Source organism: Ammodytes marinus (assembly GCF_949987685.1).
Source record: "Ammodytes marinus genome assembly, chromosome: 12".
Classification (NCBI taxonomy): Eukaryota; Metazoa; Chordata; class Actinopteri; order Uranoscopiformes; family Ammodytidae; genus Ammodytes; species Ammodytes marinus.
This window is the reverse complement of record NC_137216.1, coordinates 8,062,282-8,075,263: the sequence shown is the minus strand read 5'-3', so window position 1 is coordinate 8,075,263 and position 12,982 is coordinate 8,062,282. Positions and strand designations below refer to the sequence as shown.

At 40.5% G+C, this 12,982-nt stretch overlaps 1 protein-coding gene across 1 annotated transcript in view; it reads right to left on the bottom strand.

Moving 5' to 3' along the window:
• Nucleotides 1-11,021, bottom strand: part of slc4a3 (solute carrier family 4 member 3) — a gene marked incomplete at its 3' end in the record, with an annotated part of 42,377 nt that extends 31,356 nt beyond the window's left edge. Inside the window, exons 1-4 of the mRNA XM_080038559.1 lie at nt 10,973-11,021; nt 8,833-9,083; nt 8,264-8,454; nt 5,977-6,203 (exon numbers count right to left, since the gene is read on the bottom strand). Of these exons, the coding sequence (XP_079894685.1) occupies nt 5,977-6,203; nt 8,264-8,454; nt 8,833-9,083; nt 10,973-11,006 (703 nt within the window). The 5' untranslated portion in view covers nt 11,007-11,021. The remainder of the gene's footprint in view (nt 1-5,976; nt 6,204-8,263; nt 8,455-8,832; nt 9,084-10,972) is intronic.
• Between the last annotated feature and the right edge of the window lie 1,961 nt (nt 11,022-12,982).

Sequence of the window (12,982 nt, the reverse complement as noted above, 5' to 3'; positions counted from 1 at the left end):
CTCCTCTTCTTCCTCTGGTGTCTCGATTTGGGTGTGGATGGATTCAAGCAAGTCATAGTCATCAAAATCCAAAACAAACTCTTCAAAGTCTCCGACCTCCTCTGCATTGAACATTGGGTTGTGCTCGTGTGGGTGCTGCTGCTTTGGGCCACCAAAGCCTCTTTGGGTGCTGCGCCGACGATCAGGTTCATGCTTGTCAGTTAAGTGGGTCTCATCAGAGGTCTCAAGTCCCTGGTTCTCCTGTTCCTCAATGTCTGTCATCTCCACAGTGGGTACCTCCTCCTCTCCTCCTCTATCCAGGTGGACACACTGATCATCCAGCGCTGCCAACTCTGAAGCGCCGTTGCTCACCCTGGGGTCTCTTTTCTGATGAGCGAGGGTCTTTGAAGAGACCACCCACCTCTGATGTACTGCTCTGGTTTTGCAAAATAATCTATGTATTTTGCAAACCAGCTCCAAAATCAGATGTTTTGCAAAAGACTGTTGCTTCAGGCAAGCCAAAACAATAACGTTGCAGGAGTCCAACTTTCGAAAATAAGTTATTAGGCAAAAATAAACTAGAAAAATGTATCGCTCGAATAATTTCCCTTCAGACCAGACACAAGATTTTCAATGTCACGAAAACACTATTTTGTTGGGTTTTAAAATCCAACAAAATGCAAGGTTGTAGCCACACCCTCAGACAGAAGAACCCTGATGGATCCTCGATTAGAGAAATGCATAAATGGTAGTGACATTTGTTTTGGCTACAACTCCAAAAAGAAATATTGATGAGGTAGGGTGTACTTTGTGGGTTGCCCCTGTCAGCTGAATGGTGGTGCCGCCCTTTTTAATGATGTCTCCCCATATCATTGATCGCCTTCGCTGTGGAAAACCAACATAAAGTAGATCGGAGCAGAAGGCTTGATGCCCTTTGTTTCCATGTGCCGCCATCACTTTCCAACCATGTGATGTGTTGCAAATAGGAGGGTAAAGCAAATCTCAAGTTCCATACGTTGACGTCTTCATTGGACTTCAAAGCACACCATATACCAAAAAGTCCTAGGGAAATATATATACAAAGGACTTTAAGTACATGCAAACACATTACTAGCGTAAAAACTGAACTGAGGAAAATAATAGAATAACAGCCAGACATCAGCTCCAGCACTCTGCATACTGCGATATCATGATGCTAATTATCAGAGCGGGCTGCACCATTCCTTTCCCCGGGTCTCCATGGAAACCATGCATCCCCCTGAGGTGTTGTGGTCTGACTCATCTACAACAGGTGCACCAGTGTTAAAAAGAGATAAACAGGATCCTCTCTACAACATGCTCCAGGGTCTGGAATATTAATGAAGTTACATTAAAATGTTGAATACAATGTGTGACCATGTTTTCTCTAGACAGGACATGTGTTTGAATTATTTGTGTTCTCAACCAAACTATCCATGGGTGAGGAAGAAATGTAGGTAAAGTATGTAAGTAACTGTGCAAACAATCTTGAACTATTGCCTATTATGACAACTCAATTTAAAGGTGGAGTCAGCCATGCTGGAGAACGCTTATTGTTAAAATGTACTTTTTGTCAAAATCAGTAATTATCTCCTCACAATCCGCAAACTGTCTGTACTGTGTGTGGGCTGAAAGAAAATCTGGTTCATACACTGCCTAGGCTTTGTAAACTGGTATGTAAACAAGGAGGCCACCTTAGCTAGCAACGTGCCAGTTAGGCAGTGTATTAACATATTAATACACTGCCTTTATATTTACTGATTTAAAAAAAAATTATTTGACAACAAGCATTCTCCAGAATTGCTGACCCCACCTTTAAAAAACTAACCCTAACCCTAACCCATAGTCTTAAAAGTTGATGAACATTAATATGCCATCAAGCATTATCATTTTGGTCAGTGATGGCCACCACATGAAACTCCCATCTCTTTCACCTAATGTGAATTTGAAGTTTGAATACTTTCTTCAACCACAATTCATGATGACACACACGGACAAACAGTGGCGATAGACATGGCCCTTTTCAATGTCAACCTACAGCTCCCTACAAATCCGATAGCTTGCTTTCAGTGACTCTGGGTGCCCTGTTTTCCCTTTTCCAGATGGGTCCTAAACAGTCAATGATCACTCTCTGCTCTGTTAAAGCAGGAAAAGCCAGGGGCAGGGAATCGACTGCAGCCTCTGTTAATTACTGCCCCTGGATGCTGAGAGAGAGAGAGAGAGTGAGTCTGTCTCTGGCATCACAAGCGTTTGCCTCCCCATCCCTCTCTTCTTTTGTTGTTTTTCTGTTTCACCATGCTCACCAAAACATATTATGTTCAGTTGTATATGGGTGACAGCTGAGGTGCACATGAGTATGAATCTTTTGACAGGTGTAGTATGTTTTCCATAGTTAACCCTCCTGTTATGTTCATTTGTCAGGAACAGCAATGGTGTTCCGGGTCAATTTGACCCGGGGCATGTTTAAATCTCCAAAAGATGTCCTAAATCAAAGAAATTCCTAACAAGCAGTGTGAACATGTCATTACCAACTCCATTACTAACTATTCTATCAATATTTAGTGCAATTTAGTGTTCCTTACCTCTAACAGGTAATGGTTCAATAAGGATAATTCACTCGTTTTTCATTAAAAAAATACATGTTCAAACTTTTTTTGTAATGTTTCACCACTTTATTGCTTTTGAAACACTGGAGAAAATGTGAAAAGTCTCCAGAGACATTGTGACTTGAAATATAGCCCTGCCTGTCTCTGCATCCCACATACTGGCTGTCGATTCATCCTTCGACCCCAGCCAGGATGAGGAGCCCCAAATACGCATCTAAATGTGTTTTGTCCAGCTCCTTCCACATTTCCCCAAAAACACACCTCCCTTCTAGATTAGTCATTTCCAGAATGATTTTCTGTATTGAATCTGGCATGACCAGCTCAAAAGCTGACTTGATGTCAGTCACACGAGTCAGTGCCATCCTAGTGGGCCCTGGCACTGTCTTTAAGGTGAAACTCGAAAAATTAGAATATCGTGCAAAAGTTCATTTATTTCAGTAATTTGACTCAAAAGGTGAAACTAATATAGTATATAGACCCATTACATGATAGGTGAGATATTCAAAGCCTTTATTTGTTATAATTTAGATTATTATGGTTTACACAGCTTACCCCAAATTTAAAATCTCAGAAAATTTGAATATTACAGGAAATCAATAAAAAAAGGGATTTTTAATACAGAAATATTAGCCCTCTATAAAGTATAATCATGCATGTGTACTCAGTACTTGGTTTGGGTCCATTTTGCATGACTTCTTGCCTCAATTCCAATTAATTTTCCATGATATTCTAATTATATGAGTTTCACCTGTTTTCTGCAGACAGGTTTGCCTGACGCATATTTGGGGATGAATTTCCCAATTTTTTCACATGAATGTCTTGCTTGGAGGAATAGGAATAGCAATTCCCTCATCTGGTTCAAAATCAGAATCATTAGAATCAGAATTTAGCTCAATATACATCCTCCTCTATTTCACTAGCATGATCAATGATGACTTCCAGAGCCTCCTGGACTGTCATCCTTTTGCTTCTGCTGCTCATTTTGTAAAGGTCTGCCTGACAGACTGTAATGATGGTAGGAATCCCATGCAGCGAATATTTTATATGTTTTGCCCCTCCCCTGTTGAGTGTCCACTGAATGTGGGTGGAGTTTTCCCAAGGGAACATAAATGGTTCCTGTCAAAAGTCATAACACTTGCAACTGTGTGTGTGTGTGTTTGTGTGTGTGGGTGTGTGTTTGTGCGTGCGTGGGCGTGTGTATGTGTGTGTGTGTGTGTGTGTGAGATTTGGGTGAAATATGTCTCACAGTTGTAAAGAAAGAAATAGTCTTACATTTCTGATACCCTTTTACCTCCAGTTTTACTGCCGGGTCCAATTGACCCGAACAGTATCTATGTGATATAAACATACAGGGGGGGTTGCAAATGTGTGAGATGAAATATTTTCATATTATATGTTGATTACACTAATTAAGGCAAGCAGAAGAAGTTTCATACTGAAAAAATAATTTTAACTATTTTTCCTAGATCTTCAAACTTTGAAACGGGTCAATTTGAACCGGAACGTAACTAGATGGTGTCAATTCTAGAAATGCTGTTAAAATCACTTTGTGCCAAAATCTGTGAATATCTCTTCTCAATATGCAATTGTCCATGTGTGTGTGTGTGTGTGTGTGTGTGCTTGCGCTGAAAACAAAATCCAGTGTTAATACACAGCATTGGCTATGTAAAAAGGCATGTTCCTATAGCGGGCCCCCTTTATTTACACACCAGTTTACAGAATTTAGGCTGTGGATTAACACTGGCTTTTTTTTTTGCACACACATAGTACGGACAGGTAGCGGATCGAGAGGAGATATGCACTGAATTTAACAAAGAAATGTTTTGACAACAAGCATTCTCCAGAATCGCTTTCTCTACCTATGTGCACCTGAGCTGAGGGCACAGAGGTTTTGTTTTCAACAAAGTAAGAAAACAATGGATTTAGATGCAAAAAGATACCAAGCACTTCAAATTCACTGTTCAAATTCTGCATGGCTGTGGATGTGGAGTTAACTTGCAGCCTCACTAGAACTATTCAACTATGTGCCGTTTTTTTTCCCATAACCCTATCCTTGTTATGTTTTATGACTATTTTAAGTGAGGAAATGTGCTTTTCTGATATTCATTTTTTTTTTCATTACCTTACTGTGGCCAGTTATGTTAAGCAGCTCCTTTGAACTTGAAGCTGAACTGAAGGCAGGCAATCACTTCAGGATACTGTGGTATAAAACCAATGAACATTTTTTAAACCTTTAAATTTGCCATATTTTTCATGCTTGATGTTTTTTTCAAAGTGGGGGTAAAATGATATGTCCACCATTTCACTTTGGCCAGCAGGGGTGTGCTGTGGGGTTCGCCCTGCCTTTTTTTATTATTTTCTTTCTGCTCATTCCAAACATTTAACTTTATATTTGTTGGCAGCTATGGCCTCTACCCTGTAATAATATGATAATTTTTGGGCAGCCTTTTTGTTAAGACAAAGCCTGCCAGCGAAGGCAAATTCATGAGAAGAATCTGTTGTTTTGAAGAGGAGAGGAGGATGTGAACTAAACATACCCATTATTATCTACCCCTAACATCTTATTTCCTTCCCAAGATTGAAATGGGTGGTAATGCATTGTTTTGTGGCATTTGATTCTGTGTCTCATATGTCACAAAAGATGTAAGTATCTGGGAGTACTACTTGTTCCGTAAATTATGATAATCTTTTACAGAAATGATAAGCAAATACTAATAGTTTGTTTAACCTCAATCCGTAGTGTTATTTCATTGGAATCTTGGCTTTTTTAAACAGTGCATGTGGAGGCCAGGAGCTGTGTGGGCTGCTTTCATGAGACCAAATGTGTGGGACAGCAGTGAGAGAACTTGCCAATGGTCAGCTCCAGGGCAACAAGGCTTTCTAGGTCAAACACATTCTTTTTTTTTTACTTTTTTTGATTGATTCATACATATTATAGAACATATACATTAATGAAAAAAGCACAGTCTAACGTAAACAAATTATAAAAATAAAAACAATGAGGTCACATGTCACTGTGTTATCCCTCATACAGCCAAAGAGAGGAAGTGGTTGACGGCTAACATTACAGCTCCGATAGCATTGATATTAAATAGGCTATAAAGTAGACTCATTTTAGAATGTTTTACATTAATTTAATTAATTAAACTAATTCAAATAGACTGTCCTCCTGACACACATTGTACAACACTCCACACAAAGAAAGATTTTAAAGAGAACTGGTAACTGATTTTTTTTATATACACAGAAAAAAACTGTTTAATAGCAATGCTATGCTATGGTTATAAATAAAGAGCTGTTGCATTAACTTTGCCATGGATATATTTAGCCCTTTATCCCTTTAATAACTCTAGTTCAGTATATCTCCCCTTACTTTTCATGTCATCCAGATCGGCACTGGCTAACATCTGGGCCTCAGCCTCGTCAGTGGGCACCTGTTGATAGACAGCGGTCTCCAGTGTAGTCATGCTGCCTATACAGATCCTCTCCCTCAGGTCATAGTTGCTGCGCTGGGCGTTGGCCAGGCGATGGTGGACCGGCTTTCTGCGGAACCAGCCGCGGGCCGAGCCTGGACATGAGGGGTCAGATCCTGGGGAAACACTGACAAAGAGCAGAAATTGATGCCCGTAAGCAGGGAGGTCTATGGAAAGATTTTAAGTCCCACCACCAGACACAAGGCTAATATTCATGATAAGAAGTGTGCTAAAGGCCATCTTTTATGGCGTGAATGACATTTTTATAGTACAAGTATTGAATGGTATAGGATCATTGACATACATACATAACTCAAAATAAATATAACTTGAATAAACATAACTTCTGAAAATAAAATACATTGAAGATTAACACCAATATTATGGTGTATAAAATGATATAACAAACACACAAATTAAATAAGCAGCAGATGTTTAAATTGAATAAACATTCCAAATAGAGAATGAGTACAGTAGGTGTAGGTGTAAAAGTGTAAATGAAAAACAAACGTTTTATCAACAGATTTATTCCACCTGTGATTTGGTATGTAATGATAGTGGGGTGTATAAGGGCTTTGGATGGTATATGCCAGAAAAAAAGAGAAATTAACTATTAGTTTAATGAATAAATTGTAAATATATATATTTTTTAAATGTAATATATGATGAATGCTCATTAAAAACATTGCCTAATGTAATCATATTTTTGAGCCCTTAGAATCATACTAACTTGTCACCCCCTTACAGGGACAGGGATATGTTTAAGTGCAGATGTGTTGTTAAATTGTTCATATCATGAATTGCTGTTGACTGAAATGCTCTGCTGAATGTGCCTCTTGGTTGCATTGCCGTCTCTCTGCCAGCAGAGGGCTTCACAACATAGCAACAGGCCTGGGATCTCCTCACCGACCCTCTGAGTCATCCACAGACGCTCACACTCAATCACAGCCACACAATCTGCCATGGCAAGGGCACCATGGGCTTTCTCTGATTTTTTATCCAAGCAGACATGTGCACTGACAAATACCTGCATCGCCACAGGGCTATGACTTACCAGCAGCAAAGTTCATACATCTATTTTATAGTTATGAAAAAACACAACTGGAGCCATAAGTGATTCACTGCACTCTTAAAAACTGTATACATGGGTTATTAGTGTTGATTTGCTCTGATGTTCACATGCCTAACAAAACTATTCCTATGCAAATGTACACATTAAGAACACATACTGTACAACTCCATACTCCTGTCGGCTCTGTTCTGTGTTGTGCTGCTTGTATCTTTTGCACCTGCTTTGTATTTGATGCAGACGGTTGAGTCCAAAATTAGAATGCATGATAACCCTTTAAATGTGAATTAAAATCATGTTTAATCCAGATTTTGTGTCTGTATTGCTCTCATATACTGCGGCCGATAAAACACTCATGTATATCCGGCTGGCATGTGGCCATTACATTTGAAAAACAGTTCAACACAAAAAATGTTCTTGTGTATGTTAAACAAGTGGTATGGTGCACCATTTAGTGTTAATCCGCAGGCAACCGTAGCAACGCACTTGGGTGTAATGTGCGTTTCATTCTGCATTAGCAGTTAACGGTGAAATGGACAAATAAACGGAGGACAAACTGTTAAAGCTGTTTCATCAATATGTTAATTATCACTCTACTCGACTGTTACAAAGACACAGACAGTGTGTTGAACTGAGAATAATGTCCCAGCTGTGCAGTCCCCCCCAGCTCCACTGAGAATGTTAGCATATTTAAGCGGATTGTTTAACTTGACTATATTCTCATTTCTCTCATCAGCGACGTAGCAAAACAGCTGTGTCACTGATGAGCCAAAATACACCACTCCTGATTAACCAACCAAACACTGCCTGCCCAGCAGCAAAGAGCATATAGAAAGAAACAGGGGGGTGCTTATCACACATGTAGGTAGTGCTAGGTTGGTAATGAGGAGAGTGGCTTCTTCACTTCATAATGGGAGAGAAATCTGATTGGGCTTTTTGAACACAGGTTTTCAGATTGTCAGAATGTGGAAGTGGATAAAAAAGAGAGAGGGTTGTTTTTTCTCATACTTTTCTTCTAGTTTTTATCTAGTCAAACACCGGGGGACCCATGGACCCATGTTAATGTTGAAACATGAAAAAAGTACATTTTGCATAATAGGTGAACTTTGCTGTCCTACCTGCTGCAGGCAGCTTCCTCTCCATCCACCTCTTCACTCTGTCCAACCACAACAATCCCCCCGTTAAGGGCGGGTTCCCCCTTTACGACAGCGGCTGCGTCTGTCCTCGACGATGGATGTTCTTCGTTCTCCGTGTGGAAGGTGGCGAGTGGAAGGGGTTCCTCCAAGTCATCTTGGCTCCCCAAACTAAACTGAGAGGAAGAGGAAGATCAGTGACAGGGGACCAATATGCTTACGTGTGTATATGCATAGAAGGTACCGTAAAATCAGGAATTTATGGAACACTTTTAATACCTTTTTTTTCACAATGAAATATTGTTGAAATAACAAAACTTGTTAACACGTGTCTAATCATAATTTGCTCATAATTTGCTCATACTCCGGATTTTACAGTAATTTAAAAACCATATATACGTCTTCTGTGGTTATATTCATCTAAGCAGTCTTGCTCCAATACAGTTACACATGCAATTGTCTTCTCTCAATACATGGGAAAACCCTGCGTCACTGGTATTAGTTCATGGTGTTATACCCTGTAAAGTACCAATGGTTCCTCAGTCTTATTTTACCTGTGGTTGGATATCAGGTGGCTCAGTGGGTGTGGCAGCCACCCCCGGTCCGTCCCTCTCAGACTCCGCCTCCTCCTCGTCTACTTCCTGGATGGTTGGCGTGACGTCGGACGGGGGCAGGGACGTTTTTCTTTTCCTCTTTTTCTTCTTGCGCTTCTTGTCGGCGCTGTGCACCCTCTTGCGTAGGCGCTGTTGCAGCGGCAGGTGCGTGGATAAGGGGTGGTGAGTGTGGTGAAATGTGTGTCTGTGATCTGTGTCAAAGAGTGAAAAAAGAGTGTCATGGTGAAAGTTGAAGAACACTCGTTGTCAAAATCAATAGTCACCAAAATCAGTAAATATCTCCTCACGATCCACTACAAAAGCCAGTGTTAATACACAGCCTAGGTCCTGTAAACGGGAATGTTGCTTGCTACGGCGGGCCCCCTTTGTTCACACACCCTTTTTTACATTTCAGTTTACAGAGCCTGGGCTGTGTATTAACACTGGCATTTTTTTCAGTGCACACACAGTATGTACAGATAACGGATCGCGAGGAGATAATCACTGATTTGGACAAAAATGTATTTGGACAACAAGCGTTCTCCACAATCGCTGACTCCACCTTTAAATGGTGAAGTCGACTGCCTGTGGCATACTGTGCTTGCTTTGTCTCTTTGTGCTATATCTCTGTATCTGCACAAAGCATGAGGGAAGTATGTCACTGATATTTCTGCGACCAGATGGCACTCTCTCTATCGTTCTATTATGCCTTTGATACAGTATGAAGCTAATTTGACGCAGCTAATGGTAACCTGTCATTAGAGAACCATATTATGCTGAGCCCTTCCACACATTGCAGCCTGTCTGGAATGCTCCCCGACCTATCACTGACCTTTGCAGGAACACTGTACAAAAAAACAAAGATAACAACAATAAACGTATACAAAAGAAGCATTAGCACAACTATATGCATTGCAACAAAAAATAACAGTAACCTTACAATCAGGTTAGAGACAGCGCCTTATGTAGTATAAAGCCACACAAACCGCCTTACATGATGCTGCTGCTGCTATTCTCAGATGACATGTTCCATATCCCCCTTTAATTCCATATTAATCACTTGAAAGACACAACACAAACAAAAGCTTTCGATTTTAATTAGCGTGCAATAAGGGAGAAATGCGCTCTTTAATAGACATCAAAAGAAAGCAGCTCTGTCTAATCTCAGCCTATTATCTCCCACCAGAGCATGTGGTATTCATCTGCATGCATCGCTCTCATACTAATCCACTGATAGACTTACATACACAAACTCTGGTGCCCTGCTCTACGGTCAAACTGTGATTGACAAGGTCGGAATTAACTGTGATGAATTTTGACGTTGATGTTGTTCACCATCTTAGCTTGGTGTGTTTGAATGCTATGCTATTTAGCAAAAAAACACAAAGTATAGATGAGGCTGGTGTGAATGTCATTATCATCAGTCACAAAGTATTGACAATACATGATGGTGGATGAGTAGTTAAGGGGTTTTCAACAGAGTTACTGCAATTCATCCTGAGTGGGGAAATGAATGTTTATACCCAATATCAGGCAATCAATTTAGACATACTGTATTTGACTGAATATGTGGACACTCTGCCCTGCTTGCGATGCTGCAGGAAATGGCTGGGGACTAGAAAAAGTCCTACTCTCGGCACTAAGAATCATTGTTCTACATTTCAGGGCAATCCATCCATAAATATGACTATATTTCGATATTCGAACTTCCGATAGCAATAACTTATAAGCAAAACGTTATAAAAAAAAATTCAATAATTTTGATATTATTTTGATAACGTTTTGCTTATGAATTGTTGATCCCGGAAGTTAAATAGCTTTGCAAATGTAACGCCGTAACATACTTTGAGGTAAATCAAACCATGTTTTGAGACCTTACGGGGACTCCATATGTTTGGGATATTTCAGTATGTGCCTGAAATCTATAACAAATGTTTGTATCAAATGGAATAGCACACTGATACAATATTATTCTGAGTAGCACGATTTCTGATACCAATGTGGATCAGTGGTATGGGTTACAAAACAAACTGCCTTTGTGTAAACAGTAGGTATAATGTGTACACGTTATCTAAACACTGCCCATGGTGTATTCACTTACATTCAAAGTCTTTCTCCGTGTAGTGCCGGCGCATCCTGTCTGCACTGGCGGAAGCAGCAGAGTCACTGATGATGTCACCAAAGCGCTCCACAGACAGAGCTTTCTCCCAGTCCTCCTCCTCCTCCTCTTCTTCCTCCTCCTGTTCATCCCCTGATCCCTCCTCATTCTCCACCTCCACCTTCACCTGGGAGAGAGGGAGAGAACGGAAGCACAGGGGGAATGAGTCAATCCACAGAGGCACTGCATAAGAAGGATTGCAAGAGTGAAGTATATACCGATGAGGGAGCATCAGATAAAGGATAAGAATGCTGATATATTTTTCTATACATTCTGCTCTGTCACATTCATGAGCACTAGCCATGGAAGAAAACAAGTTTGAATATGTTTAAAAATCTATGAGCCACTTTATAGTTCATGATAAATCATAATCACAGTGATGAATGCTGGCATCCGTGCATGTGGAAAGCAGCCACCCTTTCCGCGAAAGGTGGAACTGGATGATTACATGAATAGTGCTACTCTGATTACTGTATGGAATGTGTTAGGCGAGTGGGTTTTTGCAATCAAATGTTCAGCACAACACAACTACGAGGGGAGGCGGGGGGCAGATCTATCACCATCATACAATCCAAATGATTGTGAAACCATCTCAACACGCTGCACGCAAGTAGTTAAAGTTTTAGATTGTACGCAGCAAGAAAATCGAATCAAATACAAAATCTGCTGGCAGCACAGGTTGCCATTTCGCCGACCTAATTTAAGCCACACCACAACCGCATCCTGTTTTTGCGATGTATTTTATCATTGGGAGAAACCTCAGAAATTTATTTTTAAAACAATCCTGATTCAGTACAATATGCACATGGTTGCCCGCTGCACATCCTCCACTTGATGTATGGAGGACATCATCAAATCAATACAACAAAGTGCTTAGCGTACAAAAAAGAACTAATGCACAGGACAGCCTCTGGAGACTGTAGGGAGCGTCCAGGCCAGAGCCATTCAGGGCCTCCGATAGGTCAAATCAGTGAGACAGGCACCTTCCACTGCCTCAGATTGGTGCTGGCACGGTGAGCACTCTGGCTTACTGCCCCATGGTGTCATATTTCTCTGTGCCAAGGCTCCATTACTGCCTGATTACCAGTGGGCTAAAGGGACAGGATGTGTTTAATGACCCAAGCTTCACCTATCTACACAAGGATTTGAAATTGAGTGAGCGGTAAAAGCCTTGTTTTCACTGGATTGACCAGCGCAGTTCTGTTCATTATTTAAGGTACTCTATTCTCCTGTGAAGTGCAAACCAATTTTATTTTCTAATTTCAACCTGTCCTCTAACCAGCCCTCTACCCCTCTACCCTAGGAGAGGGAAATGGGATATATTAGCAGTGTTAGTTACGAGAAGGGATTCAAATCACTTCTTTCAAATTTGATTTGGTTGTTCAAAATAGTTTTTTTTTATTATTAAATACAATGCAATGCATGTAATGAACATCTTAGTGTTTTGGGTCGCTGGTTGAAAGAAGGCCTTGGATTCTTTCGACTCATTTGTTCACAATTCCGTCTGAAAAGAAATTGAAAAATTATATGGATCCTGATGTATTGTATAAACTGGCAAACAAGGGATTCATACTCCATTTTGCGTCCGCTGTGTTGCAAACATGGAAATGGCAATCTCCAATTACTAATCTTGTTGTAATGAATACTGGACTAGAGCTCTGATCTCATCTCAGCCTGTTCACTGTGATAGTTATCGCTGTGGTTTACCATTTCATTCTATTAAAGCTGCCTGATCCACGCTTCCGTTACAAACCTGCTGTCTAACGTTTTTTTCTTTCATGAACAGCCCAACATCTACTGCGGCATTAATATTTCATATTTAATGGAATGCTGAGCCAGAGGGATGCATTCAAATATTTATCAGCTGATGACTAACATGGAAGAGGGTGTATGCGTGTGTGTGTGTTTCTGTGTGTGTAAAATGTTTACCTCATTAGTGATTAGGAAAAACCC